Raw genomic sequence first — 24,118 nt, forward strand, 5'->3', positions numbered from 1 at the left:
CTGGACCACTTGGCTCTCACCCCCTTTGAGATGCCTGCTGGGGTGTGGAAGGACAAGCCTATAGCTCTCTTCCAGCTTGCTTGCTTTTTCCCGAGGATGGAACCCAGAGCTTCTTATACTTCATTGGTAAGCCTTTTCCACTGCCACACTCCCAACCCCTAGCTAGGATTGTGAGCACAAAGCTTACATTCAGCTAATGCTGTTTTTCTGTTTCCCCTTTATTTAGATTGTATTTTAAATAGGCTTTATTGTGCTGTATCTGTGTCTCTGCAAGTCCTCTTAAAAACCTGGGATGAGCATGCACAGATGTATGTTGGCAAGTTATACTATAACCAGCCTAAATAGAAGTGGGTCCTGCTTGCTATAGACATCTCAGGCAGATTAAGGCCAAACACCAGAGATTCCACAAATAGTTATCACTTCCTAGCAAAATCATGTCCTTCACAGGACAATGTTCAATTCAAGGGAATCTGATGGACAGATGTTAAAAAGTAAAGACGGATTCAAATTTCCCCAGAATGCATTCTAGAATGTTGTTGCTGAATTTCAAGCAGGTTCACTAAAATGTTGACTCTTCTGGAGTCTGGAAGTTTGGATGGGAATGCCTTTGGGCATGGCACACTACCACAGACAGATAACCAGAGGTGGGATCTTTATTTCACAAGTTTCAAGATACAGTACAAAACGAATCTGTACATCTCTCTATTAACAGGATTTGTGTACACAATTATAATACACTCCACCAGCCTTTACACTGCATTCCATTACATACAAAATAAATTTACAAAAGTCTACTATGGTGTTCCTTCACAATGCCAGCTTATGCTCTTTAAAAACTTCCCTCAACATTTATAGTGGTCACACTTTGATCATGTCAACATTGCTTTTTAAATAAAAGAGAAATAGTGTCAGATTGTTCGTCAATAAATAGTAAAGACAGCACATCTGAATGGCTCCCTGCACATAACCAAAGGACCCTTCTTATGCATACAAAATCATTTTCTAAATGTGTAAACAGTCCCTTTAAGATACAAATCATTGGTATATGGGGTTATTTCAAATTCTCTTGAAATCCCTAGTGGGTAGAGACACTGGGCTTCTCCTCAAAGAACACTACCCATTTAAATACAGCATCCAGGAATATTTTCCTCTCATATCTGAGCAATAACTAATGAAAAAAATTTTTTTTGCATAAAATGGTTTTCTTTTGCTCTGGTTATTTCTTGTATACCTCTGGCCATAATATTGTCTAATATACTTTAGAGTCACTTTCACATACCAGCTGTTCCTGGAGTAAATACAAGCCTGCTCTTCTTGGCAGGGCGTGGGCCACCAGAAGCATCTTGCTCTGAAATGTACATGTGAAGTGTTAGCCCAAACCCCTGGAAGGATGGAATTAGACACTGGTGCAAACGCCACACACATGAAGAGCTGAGGTCCACATCTGGAGGCCTACATGTGTGCTCTCAAGCACTAAAGAGCAAACGCGGGAGCAGAGAAGGGAGGAAAAAACCAAGCAACCAGCCAAACAAAGCCAAATTCTATGTCTAGAACACCTGGCTGGCTCAGCACCAGATCCCTGAAGGGGGTCTCTAGTGCTTCTCCATGGTAGAGACAAGGCAGGTGGGTGGCAAAATGTTCAGAAGTTAATCTTACATTCAGAAGAACAAACCTTCAAGAATATTAAGATTTAGGACCTGTATTTTTACATGAATCTGGTTTAGGTGTTAATGAATTTTTGAAAAAAAAAAAAACAGCCTTTGATTTACCTTTTTCTGTGCTATTGGCTAGTAACCAAGAAAACCCAGAAATCAGAAAGAAAAACTTCAAACACAGAAAGAAAAACTTCACCTTTGTAAAACACCACTGAAGCAAACCCGTGGTCTCAGGACTCTGAAAGAGCTGGCTCCCCAATGGGGCAGGCACACAGGGGAACGGGGGCCGAACACAGGACACGACACCACAGAAGGCAGCAGGAAGGATGGGCTGCCAGGAGCAAGGAAGCCACACTCTAGCTGTAAATCTAAATCCTAATGCTAAAACTCCTGAATCCTGGAGTTGGCTTAATGTCACTGACATTAACTAGCTTTATTGCCACTTTATTCAAATGGATGCCATTAGTAAGTACTGTGCATTATTTTTTAAGAGAAACACCAAACCCAATTCCTATTCGCTTAGGTACCATGTCCCACGAGCAGTAAGAGAACAGGAGTAAAGCATTTTGAGACCATCTTTGAAAGAAGCCGTAAGAACTGAATTATTTCAAACTTGCTACCCAGACTTCTGGGTGCAAATGACCCAGGTTGGAAACAGAAGGTGGGAACAAGCCAAGGAAAGGACATCGGCAGTATTAACACAAAGGACACGACCACGCGGCCCCATCCAGCCTTAGGTAGTGTATGCTAGTTTAAGAAATATTTTCTCCAGGTACTGAATGTAGTAAAGATGGACACAAAAATGCTGCTGTCCAAGGAGATATTAGATGGGTGGTACAGGAAAACCACAGAAGTCACAGTCACCTTAGAGTTTCCCAACTATTTATTTTTAGAGACTGGGTCTTGTTTTGCTGCCTAAGCTGGTCTTGAACTCCTGGCCTAAAGCGATTTTCCTCCCTCAGCCCCATAAGGAGCTGGGAATACTGGTACACCACTGTACCCAGTCCCTCTAAATAACTTAAAACAGTGCCTTCTAAATGAAGAGTGCTGGGCTGGGGCTGGGGCTGGCAGGAGAGGCAGAAGTGATGGCCCCGATTTACTGTACCACTCACCATCTAATCTTGAAGCACAGGACACCGAATAAGCCTTACTATTTACAGGCTCTGCCCAAAGCAACATTGCATTTTTGAGAGGAACACTGGCTGCCTCTCAAAGATCGTCTTTTATGCATATGGCCTCTCTGTGGCCACCTCTTCAAATTTGGAGGCAAATATCTGGGAGGAGAGTTTGCTTACCAGGTATCCCATAATACTGTAAGCACACAAAAGAATACAACTTCACATTTAAAGCCTTCATGTTCATTATAGAAGAACTGAATCTAGTTCTGATTATAATCCCAACATCAAACCCAAAGTGTTACAAACTCCACCAGCGATAACTCAAGTTTCATGGCAGACAGGGATTACAGAAGAGAATGTAAAGGTGACTATGACCAGGCTGGTGTCAGTTCACTTACGGGGCGGTGGCTGCTGAATGCTGCCATTTACACACACCACAAATCACCTTAGGCTTTCTTTCATATAGGTGATTATGTGACGCTCTCAATGTTTGCTATTTTTCTATCTTTTAGAGCAGGCAATGTTCCAGTGTAACAACCTTCATTTCCTAATGTTTACAACAGAAGGGTGGTAATATGACAGCTAAGCAAGTGGCTGACTTTCTACAGCCACACCAAACTGTCAGAAAGAAAAAGCTCCCAGATCATACAGAATGGTACACCCAGGCCTTGGTTTTCGCCATGCATTGGGTCTAACCCATCCTCAACGATCTGAGTTTTAGTATTACAAGGTAAGTTACTGCCTGCCGTATCCTGACAATAGTATTTCATCTTCGAAGGTTTTCAGAGGGTTCTATGTTCTCTGTAAAGTAAGAAATGAAAAGCAAAATGAAACCTGGGGAGCGACGCATCAGCTGTGGGAGGGTGTGTCTCACCCCCCCCAGAAGTCTGCTTAAGGCTGTTTTCTGATTTTTCCATTTCGTCCATCCTCTGGCTTCCGGACTACTCGCTATACTAAAACCAACAAGCAAGTCACACTGAGGAGTGGGGGCAAGTTCCTATGTGAGTGCAAGGAGTCAGTTCACTGAGTTGTACTTCTATTCCATCACAAGAAGTGGAGTCACAAAGAATTCTTGAGCAAAGCCTTTCAGTCTTCGAGGAAGAGAAGTCTGCTAGGAAGTGTCAGTCGCCAGTACAGGAAACTGCTCCATAGTCCCTTTGAGGACAGAAAGTGCCAAATATGTGTACTTGGGTGCAGACTGGTACACTTTCCCAAATACCCTGAAGACGTCCTGTTGGGCTTGTTCTGTTTTTGACTTAAAGGCAAGTTCTATTCTCAGACTTAAGCATGTTTTTTATGGTTTAAACTCACAACTGAGTTTCCCCCGGTTGTCCATGCTCAGGACCTTAAAAGACATTGATGTAGGAACTTACACACATTGACAGGATGACAAGACGACTCTCAGGAAAGACAGGTGGGTGCGGTAGACATGACTTGAGTGTCTTGTGGATGTTTCCAGAAACAAGAGAGAAGGAGGAGGAAAGAGGAAAGCCACTGAGAGTTGTCATCCCATATGGCACTGAAGCACACATTCCCTGTAGCTCCAGTGAGAGCTACTTGTCCCTGAAAAGGAAGGCGGCAGGCTCCAAGCAGCTTCTGGGATCCCACACTTCCTCGAGCCTCTTCCAGGCGGTGGCCACCATCCAGAGCCCTAGATCAAATACAAGTGTTCTCAGCAAGCAGCTCCCTGGTGGTCACGGACCCAGGCGGGCGTGTGGCTGCTACTGTGGCGGCTGCTGCTCTGGCGGTCCATCCTGCTGGGGAGGAGCTGCCCGGGGGCCCGGGGGCCTGGGTACTGGCATATCCTGGTGCTGTCTCTGCCTGTAAGCTATGACTGTACCCAACAGCAGTGCGATGATGGTCATGAGGTAAAGGTCCCATTCGGGTCCCAAAAGCTGGTCCATATCCAGTTGGGTGAATATATCTCGAATCTTAATGAGAACAACACAGAAAGTATTATCATTTGAATGTCAGCGACAGAACTCTGACAGCAGTTACATGAGAGCCAGTGATGAGCAGCAAGCCTTGAAGACTTGGACTCTCGGACACTGTAATGGTTCTAACAAGGCTTTAAAACGCTTCAGCTGCAGCCCACAATGATGTGTCTCAAGAACCGAGCTGCTGTGTCCTAACAGTTGACAACACCAAGTGAACTCTTTCCATCAGAAATCTAATGCAGCAATTTCCAGCCATTTCTCACAGTAGGCATTTGAAAGGATCATCAGGTTAACAAAAGAAACTGTAAAAAACCCTGCATCCCGGCAGATCTTTAACCTGTCCACAGTGACAGCAGGCCAGCTGACCCCTCGATTACCCGACAGACAGCTGTGCTTCTCCCGCGTGACTGAAGACTACAGGAGCAGGTGTCCATTGGTTGAACAAACCCCTCTTTTTGGTCCCCCCTTCCCCCGAAACAGGATTTCTCTATGTTGCAGCTCTGGTTGTCCTGAAACTCACTTTGTAGACCAGGCTGACCTCAAACTCATGGAGATTTGCCTGCCTCTGCCTCCTGTGTGGTGGGATTAAAGGTGTGCACCACGACTGCCTGGCTTTGGTTATGTTTTAACTGAAATGCATACTATTTCACATGTAAATCTGAACGCATGAGTTATATATATTCTTAGTCCACGAGCTTTTGTAAAATTGTGCCCCCCAAAACTCCTATAATACATATTTGTAGGCACAGGCACTAAATTTTCTAGAAAAGAGTTATAGGAGATGATTGTGTTCCCTGGGGATTTTGAGCCTTTTAACCAAGTCTGGCCTTTTTATCATCCATACTTATTACTCTTGCGTTTTGTTTTTATAGACTGGGATTGCTTTGTTCTTTTTTGTTTCAGTTGGCAATCTTCCTGGCCTTTCTGTAGCTCTCCGTGGCATGCCACCATACTAAATCCTAGACTGCAGTCACTGAAGACCATTGCAGAAGACAGTGGTCTGGGACAGCCCTGGCAGAAAGCCACTTCATGTTGGCTGTGCATACGTAAGCCAGGCAACTGCTCTGTCTCTGTCCATGCCCAGCCCTAAGCCAGGCAACTGCTCTGTCTCTGTCCACGCCAAGCCCTAAGCCAGGCAACTGCTCTGTCTCTGGCCACGCCCAGCCCTCACTGTGAGCTGGTAAGAGTATATGGCAGGAAGTACAACGCACTGACTCAGGCTACCAAGGAGCTTCAACAAGTGACATCAGAACCAGGGCACTTACATGTGCATCTTGGTACTAAAGTTGGCAGCTCTGAAGGGGATGCGTAACCCACTAGTTAGATTCTATTACACACTCAAGCACTCCAGGCTATTCAGAGAAGAAAGCTCTGTGGCATTTTTAACTTCTGTTTCACCGTTGGAAGAGTGAGAAGTACAGTGACTCAGCTCTTGACTTCCCTCCATCTTTTTCTTCTCACGGTATTGGTGTGAGTATCTACCAGACATGCGCCTGACTTATTTTTGATTAGTGTTTCAGAGTGTTGAGTTAGGTCTCAGCTTTCCCTGAGTAAGAAAACACCTGCACCAACGATAAGTGCTTTAGTGCTAAGAACACTGAGGAGTGCTACTTAATAACTCCACTAATTGCCTGGTCTACACTTCACCCCACCTGATGACTTCATCTGCACTATACCTGGGAAGAAGGGAAGACCTTGTGCCCCCGACTTTTAATCCCTAGGCCCGAGAAAGTGACATAATTAGTATTTTTTTACTAAGAGACCAAGCTCACTTACATTTGCTTCCCGTATGTACTGTAAGAAATAGACGACACCCAATTTGCAGAGTGCAAGGAAGACAGGAACTTGTGCATCTGGGCTAGCCTCGGCTGCCATGTCATAAAAACGTTTTGCAAGGTGAATATCCTACAGTGCAGAAAACAAAGGGAAATCCATTCTTGTGAAAATATACAAAAAGCATTCATTTTGTTCCAGAAAAATTGTCCTACCTTTCAAGAGTCCATTTAAAATTAATGTCTCCTACGTAGAGGAAAACCCCAAGCTTTACCTGGGTAAAATTTTTTGAAAATTTAAAATCAGGAAAGGTAACATCAGATTTTATGTGTAGACACACTGGATTCAGGTATTCACCTAACACATAATATTTCTGACCCGGAGATTTCCAATCTTTGACTTAACACTTTGGTCAGTATAAGCAGCTCTGGTTTAGTTCACACGGGGTAGGACATTCATGAGTCTCCAGCTGGTCCTTTCCTAGAGAAGTAGGGGGATCTGTTTGGGGATCTCTTAACTTCTACTACATGTTTTTTTTAAGACAGAAATGCCTGGGGTCAACTCTGTGTTCCTGTAACCTGTCTCAGCAAAGGACTGCTCCAGCCTGACAGACCTATTCCTTCCTCAATGTATTGCCCAGGGTTGGGAAAACCTAGGAGAACAGGAGCTGCCTTAGGAGGAGGCTGTTGTACTGACTGATACAAACTGACACAGGGGACTTGCTACAATATTTTTGAAGAGGGTGACCCCAGTCATGACCAATTCTGCCCCATGATGGAAGGAGAACACCAGAAATTACATCCTCCATACAGATTGAAACAGAAGCAGTTACTTTCCATTAGTCCTTATTCTCAGTCTTCAAATGTGTCATTCATTAAAAAGAAAAGCACTTTCAATTAATAGTAAAAGTATGGTTAGTATCCAATTGAAAAATACAAATTTAAACATTTTTTGACAACTGTATCTTTGAAAACCTTGGATCCAACTTTATTGCTACCACAGACTTTGTGCTGTGGATGATTTAACAGGGTAATTCAACCATATCAAACTACATCTTGAATTATAGTTTCCAATCATCATCAAGCTTCATACTTTGGTATCAATTTATTTGATACTGGACTGACTTTTTTTTTGTTTTTCAAGACAGGGTTTCTCTCTGTATTCCTGGCAGTCCTGGAACTCACTTTGTAGACCAGGCTGGCTTCGAACTCAGATCTGCCTTCTCTGCTCCCGAGTGCTGGGATTAAAGGGGTGCGCCACCCCCGCCCGGCTCCCTGGACTGACTTTTGTTGTAGCTGTTGTTTTGAGACAGGTGTCATGTAGCCCAGACTGGCCGGAAGTAGGTGTGTACTTGAGGAAGACCTTGACCTGATCCTCTTGTCTCCCCTTACTGAAATTACAGGTATGTGCCACCATGCCAGCTGCACTGATTAGTTTTTAGTAGTTTTTACTTCATTTACAAAGTAGGAGAAAAAAATGGAAACAGTAACTAGGATGCCTTATATATGACTATATCATGCCATATAGAATTACTATGAATTTTGTATCTGATTACTTATTCTCAAAAGCTGAACCCGGGTTCCCTTTCTGAATACTCTTAACTTTTATCGTAGTGTTAGCTCCAAAGTGTACAAGTAGTAATGCTTCCTCAAAATTCTTTTGTGGTAGATAGGCAAAAACTCAGAACCATTCTAAAGAAAATGAGATTTCATTAGGAAGGTGAAGGCATCAGAAAAAAGTTCACCAGTAGAAAAGATTCTAATCCATTTCAAAGTGATTCAGAAGCAACAGCGTTGACTGATGGTAGAGACAGTTCCTGAAACAAGAGGCTACCGACAGGGCAGTGTTACCCAGAATGCAGTAGTGCTCACACTCACATGTGTGCTGAAAATGAGATGCAGTGACAGCCCTCGGACATACTAGAGACCCGCTTCTCCTCCTGTGGCCCCAAGTCTGACAGAGTCCCAGCAGTACTATTTGCAATGCAGTGCCAGCATCTCCCCTTGTCTTAGCGAGGCCACCCGAGTGCCAGCCTTGACGCCAAGCTCACCTGCTTAATGCCTAGGCCCTTCTCGTGCATGTAGCCCAGGTTAAACATAGCTTGGGCACTGTGCTGTTGCTCGGAAGCCAAGCGGTAATGAATAAATGCAGTCTCGTAATCCACATCGGTGCCAAATCCATAGAAATGATAGTCGCCAAGTTTAATCCTAGCCACAGTGTAGCCTGAAACAAAGTTAAACACAAAGTGCTGACAAATGACGTGTGCTCTTATTTTTTAAACAGGCTTCTATAACACACAATTTTCATTTTTTTTTTTTTGTTTTTCGAGACAGGGTTTCTCTGTGTAGCTTTGCGCCTTTCCTGGAACTCACTTGGTAGCCCAGGCTGGCCTCGAACTCACAGAGATCCTCCTACCTCTGCCTCCCGAGTGCTGGGATTAAAGGCGTGCGCCACCACCGCCCGGCCACAATTTTCATTTGTAGTAGGAAACTTTAAACGGATTCCTCAGCTAAGTTCTAAAGTTTAAGCATTTAGAGTAGACATTCTCTCTTCTGCAGAAATCACGTGACAGTCACAGAGCAGGCAGGCCGGGTGGGTGGTACTCGGTCTCACTAATGCCACCCTTCAAAGGGCCATGCTCCACATATCACATCATGTGAATCTAAAACAACTGTCCAGCTTGAGCACTGTGTAGACTGGAGAGGGAGAGGCCTACTGTGGAGAGCAGTACGTGAGGAAAGTATGTTAAAGGAAAAGCAGGGAAAGGTTAAGAGTTCTTTTCCATTTCAGGCTGGTATTCTGTTACATTCTCCAGTTCTCAATTTATACAATCAGCTGGCCTGAAGCTAAACACCAAATGGTGATGGAAATGTCCAATCAAGGACTGGCAATTTAACCACTCATCTAGGGATGAAGACTGCTCACAAGCAAGATAAGCAACGGTATCTCTGAGGGTTCATGAGAGATCAACAACAACAGAGTGAAGGGGCCTGGGTAAGATTCTCATTCAGACAACTAGCTACTCACCTTGTGAGGCGGCCCTGTTCCAATGCAGCAAAGCTCTGGGGTAAGTTTCATTCTCACCTACAATGGTTGCTTCTCCTACAGGAGAGACGTGAAACAAAAGTCAAGTGTTTTCCTTTGCAACCCAGGGTGCCTACATGGAGCAGAGCCAAGAGGCACTAAAGCTAGTGTGGGGAGTAAATAAATATCAGAAGAAAAGATACTGGGTTCAAAGGAATCACTGATTCAGGATGATGCTACATCCGGGAGCAGGTTTTAGCCACAGCCAAATACTGCGACTAGTCCAGGGATCTGGGGTAGGGAAAGGGCAGTTCTGTATTCAGTCCATGTCTGTAATGTATCGTCGAATGTGGTTACAGCTGCAGCAGGAGCCAAGTGGACCTTACTCTGGTCTAGGATGAAGGCCGCGTTGCTTTGCGCCACTTCGTAGCCCTGCTCGGCCAGCAGGAGGTACTGGATCACCGCAGCGTTGTAGTCCCCGTCTTTATAGCTGTTGTAGGCCGTCATCAGCCTCTCGGACCAGCGGCCTCGCTCGCACACGTTCTTAAACAACTGTGCGAAGAGGAAAAGCGAAACGACATGATGTGCTAGGAAACCACCTCTGCCTCTTGGCGGTAGCTGGTTAAGCGTGCTCCAGGACTTGTTGGCAGCTGGCTTTCCTTACCCTTTGGAAGCAAACACACTGCAACAAGACCAGCAACCTACAGATTATTTACCGTGGCGGGGGCGACTCTAGTGCTTTCTGTGTATTACAGGTATTAGCACATTCCTCTACCTGAGGAGCTGTTCATGAGGTGAGTCCTATTAACGTGCCCATTTTATAAGTGAGGACACTAAATAAAGCAAAGAAGGATTTCCAAAACGGTGCTAAGCTTTTACCAATGTTCCTCCAAGAACAGGTGTGAGAGCTAAAGGGAAGCAGTCCCAGTCAGGAGATGCTGGCTTTGCCCTTTGCATACCTCCTTCAAGGACTCTTTAGTTTGATACTGTGTATCATATACTTGGGAGAGTTACAGACACTGTTGATGCCTACACTGAGCTTCGCACACATGGCTAATTCCAGGAACCAACAGGTAAGCTCAACAGTATGCATAGATCTCCAGCTTCTTCCCTCAGAATATCAATCCTAGTGAGCTGAGTGAGCCTCTACCACGGGAGAAATCAGGTCACGGGAAGCAGAATGGAAAGGGCAGGCCTTTCCAGGGGGCAAATCCATGTCCCACAGACAGGCTGCAGACAAGCCCTCACCTCCACTGCGGTGTGACAGGATCTCATCACCCCTGTGCCGCTGGCATGCATCTGTGCTAGGTTGTAGAAAGCCAAGATATGGCCTCCTTGAGAAGCTAAATTAAAATACTTCAAGGCCTGCTTATAATCCCTCTTGACTCCAATGCCATCTGCAAGACAAACAAAGCATATGAAAGGTGAGCAGTCTTCAACAGGATTTAGTGAGGCACCAGAGAAACTTTCTCTAAGAGGAATAAAACTAGTGAGAGTCAGAATTCTTACCCAATAATACACGTCAACCTCACCAATGCAGATTAATATATTAATGTAGATTAGTACAAATTGTGATGAGAAGATGGGTAAGTAACTGAATTGGTAGAACAGTAATTCCCCAGAATCGAGCCTCCCACTTCCACATCCCAGTGCCATCTAGTGGAAAGCTGGTTTAGATCGTTCTAGCCATCACTGCCTCTCCGATGATACCTACTATAGTACATAGAGCCAAGCTGCAGCTGCCCATCCACCCAGCCTTGCTCAGCAGCTTTCTGGAAGTACTTGAGTGCCAGGTCATAATTCTGCAGAACAAGATGTCAAACAGTAAGAAAGCACGGAAGACTGATACACTTGGAAGTACAGAGGCATTCTCTGTAAGAACAAAGTATATATATTCTCAAAAGACCGTTTTAAAAGGACCATCTTATGATTTTAAAAAAATAGCCATTAATGCTTCAGGTTACAGGGGAGTTAGGGTCTCAGAAAGCATAAACACAAATAGAATACCAGAGTAGGAATTAAGAAAAACTCTTTTTACTAACCACCTTTTCCCTTTGAACCTCAATTTTTCTAATATCTCCTTATTTGTCTTTTACGATAGAGAATAAATAAATATAGGTAAGTTTTTAAGACCCAGTTCTTAGCTGCAGACACAGAAAAGTATGTTGGTTGGAATAAAATCAGGTTTCAGGGACATCTACCATGAGACAATGGCCAAGGACAAACAAGTGCTTGTAGACACAACACTGACATTTAGGAGGTGACCTGGTTATGAGACAGAAACCTGACAACTAAGAACTAAAGTGGCTGCTTACTAAGGTTCACTCTTTGGAGACACTTGGCTTTCAGCGAAGGACTGGAGAGAAGAGAGGCGGAAGCTAGAAGGAGCAAAGGGCAGAAGGGAAAGCCTCTCTCTTCTAAATAGAGGAGACTTGAATGCCTTCTTAGCGGTGAGTAAAGAAGCAGGCAAGGAAGAAAGTCCTGGAGCAATGGCAAGAGTGCAGAGTGTAGAAAGCAGACACCAAGAATGAGAAACAACTCTAGCCCTCAGCTGTCCCAGAGACGGAGCTGGCCTAAGAAGACAGTCAGGTGAGGTGTGAGGCGGGGCATGGGAACAAGCCGACTCAGAGACAGCAGGGAAGGGCCTGGCTGCCTGCAGTGAGGGCTCTGAAGGGCTGAACAGGGAGCTACTCGAGGAATCCCTCCGGCCCCGCACTGGCTGACTGCTTCCTAAACCCAGCATGCCACACACACACTTACAACTTGAACTCCTCTTCCATAGAGGTAGGCCATTCCAAGGCCGCTCTGTCCCACAGGGTTGCCCTGTAAACCGGAGAAATCAGACATGAGAAGAGCTCATCCTAACACGGGAGGAAAATGACTGCAGAAGAAATAATCTGAAGCATACTGAAATACGTTTTAGCTTCCAATTAAAACAAACTTTCCCCTTCCATTCAGAGTACACATAACTTGGCTTTTAGACACTAGAGGGCTATCAGTAATTTGTTTTCAAATATTAAAACATTAAATGACTCTAGGATCAAATCTGTGACCTGACTTAAGACCATCGTTACCATGAGTTTACGACACAAATATGACTAACATATTTCACCAAAACTAAAAGCAGATCACATCTGAGTTATTTATTTATTGGTCACTTCCTGTCCTAACAGGACAGGAAGTGCAATACTATGGAGCAGAGTCAACAGTCACACATTTACAGCAACAATGCTACAAGGTGGTAATGATACTTAAGATTAGTTCAGTGGCACAGAGCAAAGACAATATTTGAGATGCAAAACCGAAAATTCTAGAATTCACCCAAACTCAGAGGGATGGATGACATTAAAAAAAAAATTGTGTCACAGCATCCCTCAGGAAAACACTCAATTGACACTGTGATGCACAGTAATATGTAGTTGGGAAGAGGTCAGTGAACACATAGGAAGCATACGGGATCTTAAGTATCCTACATGTTTTGTGTCCCCCCCCCCCCCCCCCCCCCCCCCCCCCCCCCCCCCCCGGTCAAAGAAAGCCTAAATTGTGTATCATGGTTATCAGTAGAACTAGATTTTGGAAGCTTTTAAACTGACTGAGGAGGGGTATGTAAATCCCAATTTCATAGCTAAAAACCTAATCTCCTGATTAGGAAACACTTTGAAGAAATGTAAACAGAGTTAACATTCACCCACCTAGTTCCTAAAACAGACACTGCTTTTATTGGGAAAGCTTTTCCGGTCAACTCATCAGGTATCTGTAAGCACTTCCAATAACTAGGACTAGTCCTCCACCACAGTCCATTCGTTCAACACTAGTAACACAGTAAACGACACACTGAGTGGGAAGTCTCACCATGTCAGCAGCTTTCTTGAAGTAGTGAAGTGCTGTCTCGTTACTCTGAGGCACGATGTCACTTCCTTCAGAGTACATCTGGAAAACAGACCCCAAGTTCAGGCGGAGCTGTCACCCTTTCTCCAGATCACTTTTTCTCATTTCTCATCTCATTTTCATTTTTATTAGCTCTCACAGAATTATCCCACAAAGTGTAGAATTCTCCATAGGAAAGTGTAGAATTTAAAGTAAACATTTATTGGTAAATACTTACATATTTTTAAGTATCTGGTTTTCTATTAAATATATTACTTAGGTATGGACTTGAATATATAAAGCAGGTTAATGACTATCTCAAGAAATCTTAAAACATTAAAAAAAATTACATTTGCTTGTGTGTGCTTGTGGGTGGGCACGTATGTAATGTGGTACATGTGTGGAGGTCCAAGGACAACTTGTTCTTCTCCATCCACAGTCTGGGTCCTGGGGGTTGTCTTTATCTGCTGAACCATCTCACCAGGCCAGGAAAAGAAATCTTTAACCCAGGGCAGTCAGGCGGCTAAAATTTGGTTGAGACCAGATGACTGATCCCATTAGTACAAACAGACTGTCTGGAGTCACAATGTCTGCTTTCCCCTTTCCTCTACCAGGCTGCCCCCAGAAGAGGGCAAATGCTGCATCGGACCTAAAAGGTGGGCTGGGGGAATAGCTCGGTTGGTATAAGGCCTGCTACAAGTATGAAGACTTAAGTTAGAACCGAGAGCTCAAGTGTAAAGAAGCTGGGCACGATGTCGTGGACCTGCAGTCTCAGGGCCTGTGAGGCAGACAGGCAGATCCCAGAGCATCGCTCGATGGCCAATCTGGCCTACTTATAAGTTCCAGGTCAATGAGAGACCCTGTCTCAAAAATAAGGTGGATGATGCTCAAGACTATGTTCTGGCCTCTATATACCGGCACACACACGTGCATGTACACCTACACACACATGTTCCATGTGTGCACATACACAAAAACAACAAGTGACTAAAAGTTATTTAACAAGGTCTAAACACTAATTAATTACAGGATTAGGTAAGGCCTTTGAAGAAAGGAAAACAAATGGTCAACACTGCTTCTCATTCATATCATATACAATAATATAAAATATAAGGAAACAGCACTAAGATTGCTTTTAGATCTAGGATTAATTAGTAATTTAAGGAAAAAGTAAAACTGTTGGGAATAAAAAGACTTTAAAATCTTAACAAAAACAGACGAAGAAAAAAGATTCCTGTGTTATGACGCTGGAAGGCTGACATCCTTGCCACCACAGCACACCACAACACAGTTCATGCTTGCACACAATGTCCCAGCTCCCAGTTAGCTAGCTATGGTCATGTGGAGAGTCTGGATGAGACTTTCCTATCTGTAAAATCCTTAGACTCCACCTGAACTTCCTTACCTTAGGATCTGGTGATACAGAAACAACTGTCAGTTTACACTGTATTGTTCAAATAATGAAAATAAGAGTTCTTTCCTGACACAGAATCTATTCATTAGTTTTTAGATGTAAATGTTTCCTTGCTCAAAAACACAAAACAATAACAAGAACAACAAACTACACTGAGAGATGCTAACAACTATCATATTTAAGACAATGAAGAGATCTGCACACAAATGCCAAAACATTCTCTTACTCAAGCATGAAAAGAAATAGACAACTATGAGTCTTAGCAAAAGCTTGTGCACCATACAGTAGTACAGGCCTCATCACTGCATACAATCGATATAATACTAGCAGCTCAGACAGTGGATACACTCAGGAGCAAATGCTGTGTCTGAGTGGTCTGAGGAAGTGCTTCACACCTTAGGACAGGACATGATCCACTTGCACTGGAAATTTCATTTTGCTGTTACTTAACATAACTGCAGGGTATACAGTACCTTTCCCAGGAAGGCCATAGCATGTGAATTGCCAGCATTTGCTGCTAAGTTGAAGTAGTCAAATGCTCTCTGTAAGAGAAGAATTTATAAAAACACTGAGTTTTTAACAGAGTCTGTTTTAACCAAAACATGTATTTCAGAACACCAGGAAAAAAAGTCTTATTATAATAAAACATCTTTAAAAACAAGACTATTCAGTTATCAGATTTCAAGCAGAAATGGATGTATCTAGAAGTTTTTATGACCACAAAGAAATGTCTTGTGTTTCCTAAAGTTCAGGTGAGAGGACATCTTTATTACAGGCAGTGTGAATAAGCTCTAGGCAGCTCAGCTTCATATGTCTACTTTACCACTGATACCTGGGAGAAAAGACAAAAACTAACAGACATTCACAGGGTATGGGGCATAGTCTGGAATACCATTTCTTTTTGTATTACTTAGAGAAAAGGTGTTGGCTGTATTTAAAGTCATAACTAAACTCATTGGTGCTGGAAGACATTCATTACCAGCCCTCTCAACTCAACATTACCATAGCCGACTTTTGTTAAGGATCTTCTACCCTGGTTAGTCCTCACCCCTCTCAACTCAATGCTACCATAGCTCACTTTTGTCAAGATCTTCCACCGCTGGTTAGTCCTCACCCCTGTTCATGATTTACTCTTCCTTTTCTAATCTTTCTCATTCAAGTACATTCTCCTAATCTATTATCAAAAACAACAACAACAACAAAACCAAAAAAAATACAAGCTGCATCTTTTCTTCAGAATTTCAGCTTCTCTTCAATGAAGAGACGAGCTACTTCATTCACAGCGTGCTTCCCCAGTGAATCCTCTACAGGACGCCACTCCATTCTACAAGCTTGAGTGCCTTCCACCAACTACTTCCGAAAGGAAGCTCTTTAAGCTACCCATAACCTTCTCATGGTGAGTAGAAGTCTCTTCCCTCACTCCACTTCTCTGTGGCATCCGACATAGTCTACCTCACTCTCTGGGAATCACTCCTTAGCTTGGCTTCGCATGCCCCCTTTCCTGGCTTCCTTAACGCCGTCTGCACCTGCTCTACCCACAGCCACCTTGGCTAGTTCTCTCTTTATCACCTGCCTCCTATACTTAGAGTTCTTCACGGTGCCGCCGACAACGCCACTCACTTATGCTCTCTAAGCAGCCTCACCTACTCTACGGCTTCACATGCCACCTGGATGCTGGAACTTTCAAATGTATACTTCCTAGCACTCAACTAGTCTAGTTATGGAACTCACAAAGCGTATGGTAACTCCATCTACTAACTGTCCATACCATGGTTCTAGTCCACATTTGATTTTCTCTCCCATGAACCTCTGGAATAGTCTCCTCTTTGATTTCCCTGCTTGATGGTATTTTGGGATTCTACTAACTCATTCTCCACATGGCAGCAAATCTGATTGTGTTGGCTCTAAGAGTCCCTTGAAGGGCAGAGGTTAAGTTGACAGGAGCGAGCACCACCTGTCTCAGAACTACATTATGTCCTCTGACGTCAGCACCGTGGGCATACCAGCCCTGCTCCCTTCTGCCCCAGGGCCCATGCACACAGTGTTCCTTTTGCCCTGGAATGGCTCAATCTCCAGTGTCAACATGCCACCTTCTTCTCCCTAAAGAAGTCTTCTCTGACAGCTGGTTGCCCCCTTCCCTTACTTATTATAGACCTCGATCTTGCTTTGAAACAGCAATTACAACTTTAAATGCTTGCTATTTGTTGGTGCAGTCATTTAAAAACTAACCAATATTCCAGTAGACTTGAATCTCCAGTAAGGACAATGACCAAGGCTTTCTGTCCAGTACTGTATTCTGAAAACCTGGCAGTGACTGGCACATAGTAGGAACAGAAATGTTTGCTGAATTAATGTAAACACATGCTGGAAAATCCTTTCCTTTCTTTTGTGAAGCTGCTGAAACATCCTCCCGTTGTATAGCTGCTTTACAGGTAAGCAGCACACAGCACAGGAACATTCCCAGTTCTTGCTATGCAAGAGCTCTGGGCCAAGCTACCTCAGAATCCTGCTCTCTCATTACTTTTGGTTAGTAGCAGTGCACCTCATACATTTTAGTGACCAAGAGACAATGACAGCTGCCAAGAGCTGCCTGATTAAAGAAAACCCACAGGCGTTTGGCAGAGTTAGTGATAAGTGTTTTTGTGACAATTTAATTCTTAAAGTTGAAATAACTAGTTAACTCGTACGACAGCAAAATAAGAGTCCTATGGGTTTGACAAATACTTCTGGAGAACTTACTATGTGCTAGGCTCTGCTGGGGGCTGGAATAAAGTGGTTGACATGATTGTGCTTTCTTGAACTTAGGTTGGAGCAGAGGAAAAGGTTATATAATCAATTAATTTGCTCCGGACAAGGATCACAAAGAGCACATATTTTTCAGGCATCCTTTGTCGTATGTGACCTTTCTCTGGAATGGGGATGGGGCTTAAGGGAGACCTTAGAAAATTCTGTGTGCTGTGACATAGCATGAGGCTGGAGAGGCACAGAGGCTGGAATGAGGTCTTGGAGGTCATGGTAAAGCGCAAATCTTGAAGCTACTGGAACCCACAGGGCCAGCACTGACAAGTTTTCAGTGAACCAAGGGATCAGGGGCTGGGTTTACAGAAACAGAGACCAAGAAACTGCAGGTGGCAGATGAGTCACACAAGTGAAAGGTGTAACAATGGAGAGAAGGGAAGAGATGAGTTATATTTAGGACAGATAGTAGATAAAACTTGGTGAGCTGCTATAGATCGGACTGGAATGGTTGCATGCTTCTGATTTCTAATAATTAACATCCTCCTCAGCCCTATAATCTTTAAAAAGCATGCCTTTTTATGGCTTCCTTTGCTCTTTGAAAAAAATTAATTTTTAATTTTGAGTATGTGTGTGTATCTGAGTGTGGTATGTGTACCCGAGTGTGGGTAACTGCAGGGCCCTGAAAAGTATCAGATACTGGAGTTACAGGCAGCTCTAAACTGTGGACATGGGTACTGAGAACAGAACTCAGGTTATTTGTAAGAGCAGCAAGAACTCTTCTGAGTCATCTCTCCAGACCCAAAAGGTGTCTAAGACTCACTTCTATTATATACCTAACAAAAAAATCAAGATGTGCATGCATGTTTGGGGCAGTCCTAAGAGCTAAGTTTAAGAATAAAACGATCTGGTGCTGGAAAGATAGCTCAGCCGTTGAGAGCACATGCAGCATTCTCCCACAGGACCTGAGTACAGTTTTCAGCACCGACACCTGTAACTCCAGCTTCAGGGTATCTGACATCCTTTTCAGGTTCCTGCATTGGCACCTGCACGCACACACACACACACACACACACACACACACACACACACACACGATAAAAATAGTGAAATCTTTCTGGCCCTTCTGAGGTCTAATTCATGCGTTTATCAGGCATCAGGTAGGTCTTGAGAGCCCACTTGTGACACAGGTTGAAATGAGCCTCATTAGCAAAGACCATCCACACAGCACCATTTTAGGCTACAGTGCAAGCAAAGCCGAAGAGTAGGGTGGTTACCTGGTGATTCTGTTCTACTCCACGCCCTCCGTGCAGATGCAGTTGTCCCAGGCCAACCTGAAAAACAACAAAAATGATGTACACGTGAAAGTGGGCATCTGGCACACAACAAGAATCAGACCAACAGCTGGAAGAAAACAGGCTCTGTTCATCAATCAAAAGACTAGAAATCTAGTCCTTAATCCTGAGTAGTTATTCTCTTTTAGTTAACCTCAAATTTCCAAGAACTAAAAAGGCATGCTTTAAAACAAACAGCATTCTTCTGAAATCAAGAGCATTCTTCTGTATACACAGGCAGTGTTTGTGAGTGTATGCATGTTTACATGTAAGGGCACAGGTGTGCAGGTACACATGTACACAGGTGGAGGCCTGAGCTCGATATCAGGATTCTTCCTCAACTGCTCTCCATCTTATTCTCTGAGGCAGGTTCTCTCAACAATATCACCCTAGCCAGTCAGCTTGCTCTGGGGGTCTTGTGGCTGCTTTCTGAGTGCTAGACCTGTAGGCAGGAACCACACCCACCCGGCATGTGTGGGTTCTGGGCACAGGAACTCTGGTCACACAATTGTATAGCAAGTACTTTATCTATGGAGTCATCTCCCTGGTTCCTAAAAAGTTTTAGATGAATTATGCTGAACTCAATGAACATGCTCAAAGGAAATAATAAAGGATGCTCTTCAGTCAACGAAGATAATTATCTAAGAAGCTTGGACATGAAGAAATAAAAACAAAGAAAAGACAAATCTGTGAATAATTTTAAACTAATACGGGCTGTATAAAAGAAAAATGTGAGGTTCACAACACCATGGAGAATTCAACCATCTCAGCATGTTCTAAGGTCTCTGTGTTGTCCTGGGAACAGTGATGTGCTTATCCACTGGACTAGAGAGGTGGAGCTGTGGGACCGTCTCTAGGCACTACGAGGTGGGCCGACTGTCCTGCTCAGGGAGGAGGAGAGGCAACGGCAGCAAGGCCAAGAAAGCAGAGGAAAGGGAGTGCAGAAGAGCAAGACAAAGGGAGCAAGTAACACAACATTTACACCAAAATATACCCAGTGCGAAAGACAGACTTTAAAATGGACGGATAGCTGTCTTCTAACTTCCACAAGTAACATTCAGCTCTACTATTATCTACAGTTTTAACTCAAGACTTCCTTCTGTGAGCCTAAAACTATTCTTAGTACTTATTACTTACGTCCATATATCTCAAATAGCTGCGATTGTAATAGGAAAAAAGGTGTTGAGAATGTGGGATGTTCTTTTTCTAAAGGACCCACTGGTGACTCTAGAACAAAGCTAGTAATTACTCAGAGCAAAGACAATGTTACTCACAGATGTGGGTGCTTGGCCCTCCCTCCCGGACTAAGTAGACAATTGCAGTAGACATTCCCTGATGCCGACACGTACCTGTGCTTGGACGTCACCCTTCTCAGCTAGGAACTGATAATACTGAATCAAATCTTCTTCCAGCATCCCACTGTTCATCCCTGGGTTTTCCACTTCATCCGGCAGCCGTATTCTCTGGACCACAGAGCCTCCAGTTAGGGAGATATCGCTAGCAACTGATGGAGGGGGACAAATAGGAACAGGAGGTGAAGTCAGAGGAGCAGGTAACAACTGCAGCACGCAGATGTTGACAGACATGGTGCTAAGGGTACTATTTCTGTAGTAGTCTACGGGTGACAGCATAATAACCCATTAATAAATCAGACTTCTACTATAACATGTTTAAGACCAAAGTGTGAAAGGATTGTCTTTCTTGATAAATAAAGTAGTTAAATGATAAGTACCCTTCGGAGAGTCATTTGCAATATTTGAACTACTACAACCAGAACATACATATTTAAAATGAATTGCACTTTATTTCTAGAGGGTGAAAGAGAAAAATAAAACAGGTACCGTGATTGGCAACAAGGCGATAATGGGTCAGCGCTGACTCACAACTCTGGAGGACTCCGATGCCGGCCCAGTACCGGTAACCCTGGAAGACACCTTCATGTGAGAAGACACCACCACCACAGGGTTCTGTGGTGTTCTTGTGACACATAAAGTCAACTACATTCAGAATATAATTCTGCTGTCCTTCCATGCACGTACTCCAGCATGCAGTTTATAGCTAAGCATGAGACAAGAATGTTCCTAGAGCAACCAAGGGAGTGCCATGAACTTTACGAATGAAGCATGTACATAGTCCTCATCAGTTTTCACTCAGAACCAATGTCAGCTTTATTTTGGACATAATCTTGACAAGAATGCGATAGTCTCACCACTAACAAATGATTACAGAATAAAGGGGGAGGGTAGCTGATTATAAAGAACACGAAGCAGGAAGGAGCTGTCAGGAATCAGTCTGCTTGGACTCAAAACTTCGTAAGCTTTAGCAGTTCTTGGTGTATTACTGTAGAGCCACATGTATAACACAGTCTGATTCTACAGCCATTGTTTAAGAAAGCTGGTAATTTAAAGTATTTCATATACATTTGCCACACAAAATTGTTTCATATTTCTTAAAAATTTATCTGAGCCAGGTGTGGTGGTGAAGGCAGGTGGATGTCCGTGAGTTTACAACTCTATAAAGAGTTCCAGGCCAGCAGGCTACATACGGAGACCCCTGTCTCAGATCTACAGCAACACCACCAAAAGAAACTCACCTAAAAAATACATCTGAAGGTGGTTTTCAGTTATTCTCTGAGATACGTCACCACAGATTAAACAAAGACAACCCTGAACTCAGGAGGAGAGATGCTTAGAAAGCCCAGCACCTCTGCTTTCCACTTCCTTCAATTCCTTCAGCGGCTGAGCCCCAGGACAGAGGAGCATTCAAGCTCCTGGGCACGACTTGGCTGTTTTGCTGGATTCCTATCTGCCCTGCTTATCAACTCCCAGCAGTCTACTCTTTAGGCTGTCTCTGTCTATCTACATATCCAATTTGATCTTGACAATCACTCGGTAGTTGTTTTTGAAATTATCTATGATTTCCCCGGCTGGCTGGAAAACTAGACTGCCCTTGTCTGTCCTGTCAGTAACCAAATCTGGAGAGCCTTCCCGGTGCTGGACTGTTTTCCTACTTTGAGTCTCATGTCCACCCAGTCCAGCCTTTACATTCCTGCAACAAGGAACTTATATTCATTGAAAACATAGTGTCTACCATGTACCACAGGTCATGTGACCTATGCCAACCCGAACACAGAAGAAACTTAAGCCCCATAGCCCAGAAAGAAATTGGTGGACAGATTCTGCATCACTAAGCGATGTAAGTGATCAATGCTATCAGCTTATAAACAGATACTTGCAAGAGTCCTTTATAGGACAGTTTTGTTAGTTCATCAGTTTAAATGCAAAATCTCTGACCATTCAATCCAAAATATAATTCTGATAAACAATTCCAATTTACATAAATGTTTATCCACGTAGATTCAATGTGTTGTAGCCATTAACAAGAGTCTGCTGGATGTTTACCTGAGGATTTAATTGTAAGCAAATCTCAGTTAGAAAGACTGGGAAACTTATGGCTACTGCAGACACAGATTTCACCTTTTAATGTAAGTTGTCTTAAAGTTCACACTTACCAAAATCATATGGGCTATCAGATTGCCTCCAAGAGCTCCAAAAGTGTAATATACAAGAGCCTGTGAAAAAGCAGATATGTAAATCAACACAGGCCAGTGCTTAATTCCAAATCTAATATACAGTAAGACTTTAATAACATTACCTTTGCCTGACTTGAGTTAACACCAAGTCCGGAGGCGTACAGAAAGCCAAGAGCCTGAGAGAAAATGGGGAAGAGTAAATAGTCTTGCTTTGGTGAAGACACACAGTTTTACACAGAGAAAAGATTTGAGTACAACTATGCATGATGGTTCAGTTAAAGAGCCAGGGAATACACTCAGCCTTTTATAAACCACATAGCTAAGTGCAACTCTAAACAAGTCATCAAGTTTAGTTAGAAGGTTAATGGAAATTCAATAAGGTATTGACACCCCCCCCAAAAAAACCCCAAATAAACAAAAACAAAAAACAAAGCTGAACACACTTAAACATGGTCCTTACTTCATTCTTTTTAGCTATTATGAAGATAAAGTATCTTTTGGGCTATTCTATCAACATATTTCCTTCTCTGTAGGGGGATGAAAAAGGACAAGAGTGTCCCACGATAAGCAATCTCAGGAGTGAAGAGACATCAAGCGGTCCAGGGAGATGGTCGCTTTGCAAACCACAAATTGCTAAGACAGCCACCACCAAACCATGTACTGAGGTGACTCAGCCTTCTCTTCTCTGCATTATCCTGACGACACACAGGTGATAAGGGCAGAGTGGCAGGTCACCCTCAGTTCAGCAGCCCTTGCAGTTAGGTAAGACAATGACCCTAGATATGGCTGCAAAGGAGGTCAACTGTTGCCCAGGAGTCACTGTTTGCAGGAAAGCAATCTGGGCAGAAGAGCTCCATCTAGTCCGGCAGGCAGGGCAAGAAGTACTGATCTGGGGGGTTCTGCTTGCTGCCTCAGCTAAAATCGACTAGCACAGAGAGAGTGCTTGGTGGGGTATGAAGGCAGCGACACTGCAGAGGTGGATGACGCCACGAAAATGCTGCCTTAAAGACATCAGTGCCTCTGAAGAGAATGCACGTGTGTCTACAGGTCATATAATTGAAGCAAGAAGGGAAAAAGCTTCAGAAACAGAAGAACAGTTAAAGATAGCATCTGTTCACAACTAAAAATGAGTCCAAGAAAGAGCAGCAGATTCATTAAGTATTCACAGAAAATAATGGGTATGAACCTGTTACGATAAGGCTTGAAGAGGACTGTATCCCACATGCTTTATTCCATTATGGTTGGGGGAAACAGGCATTTTTCTAGGTTGCAGAAATGATAATATAAGAGGAAAATGTATCTTTGAAAATAATTTCACAAATGTGTATGTATTCCAACAACATACTTTTAGACATAGCTCATATTTTGATTAAACCTGAATTACCAAGCACAATTTAAATAAACAGGATAGTCAACTTAAACATGTATGTATGTATGTATGTATGTATGTATGTATGTATGTATGTTATGTGTATGGATGCTTTGCCTGAATGTATGTCTATGTACCATGTGAGTGAAATACTCTTAGAGGTCAAGAGAGGGTGTTGGCTTTTCTAGAACAGGAGTTATAGTTGTGAATCACCTGGTGTGTGCTTGGATGAATCCTGGTGTTCTGGATGAGCAGCCAGTGCTCTTAACAACTGAGTCATCTCTTCGGTCTCCATCACACGGCCTCTTAAACCTAGCTGCCAATCTTTGCATTCTTTATACTATTAATTGATAACATAA

The 24,118-nt window shown here is 43.4% G+C and overlaps 1 protein-coding gene across 1 annotated transcript in view; it reads right to left on the bottom strand.

The window, feature by feature from the left end:
* Nucleotides 1–635: 635 nt before the first annotated feature.
* Nucleotides 636–24,118, bottom strand: part of Sel1l (SEL1L adaptor subunit of SYVN1 ubiquitin ligase) — a 45,139-nt gene continuing 21,656 nt past the window's right edge. Inside the window, exons 7-21 of the mRNA XM_006987270.4 lie at nucleotides 22,513–22,566; nucleotides 22,370–22,429; nucleotides 20,700–20,781; nucleotides 20,208–20,362; nucleotides 18,802–18,858; nucleotides 15,262–15,330; nucleotides 13,360–13,437; nucleotides 12,268–12,330; nucleotides 11,222–11,309; nucleotides 10,756–10,904; nucleotides 9,894–10,059; nucleotides 9,511–9,585; nucleotides 8,534–8,706; nucleotides 6,487–6,615; nucleotides 636–4,704 (exon numbers count right to left, since the gene is read on the bottom strand). Of these exons, the coding sequence (XP_006987332.1) occupies nucleotides 4,495–4,704; nucleotides 6,487–6,615; nucleotides 8,534–8,706; nucleotides 9,511–9,585; nucleotides 9,894–10,059; nucleotides 10,756–10,904; nucleotides 11,222–11,309; nucleotides 12,268–12,330; nucleotides 13,360–13,437; nucleotides 15,262–15,330; nucleotides 18,802–18,858; nucleotides 20,208–20,362; nucleotides 20,700–20,781; nucleotides 22,370–22,429; nucleotides 22,513–22,566 (1,608 nt within the window). The 3' untranslated portion in view covers nucleotides 636–4,494. The remainder of the gene's footprint in view (nucleotides 4,705–6,486; nucleotides 6,616–8,533; nucleotides 8,707–9,510; nucleotides 9,586–9,893; nucleotides 10,060–10,755; nucleotides 10,905–11,221; nucleotides 11,310–12,267; nucleotides 12,331–13,359; nucleotides 13,438–15,261; nucleotides 15,331–18,801; nucleotides 18,859–20,207; nucleotides 20,363–20,699; nucleotides 20,782–22,369; nucleotides 22,430–22,512; nucleotides 22,567–24,118) is intronic.

The sequence above is a fragment of the Peromyscus maniculatus genome, chromosome 14 (genome assembly GCF_049852395.1).
Source record: "Peromyscus maniculatus bairdii isolate BWxNUB_F1_BW_parent chromosome 14, HU_Pman_BW_mat_3.1, whole genome shotgun sequence".
Lineage (NCBI taxonomy): Eukaryota > Metazoa > Chordata > Mammalia > Rodentia > Cricetidae > Peromyscus > Peromyscus maniculatus.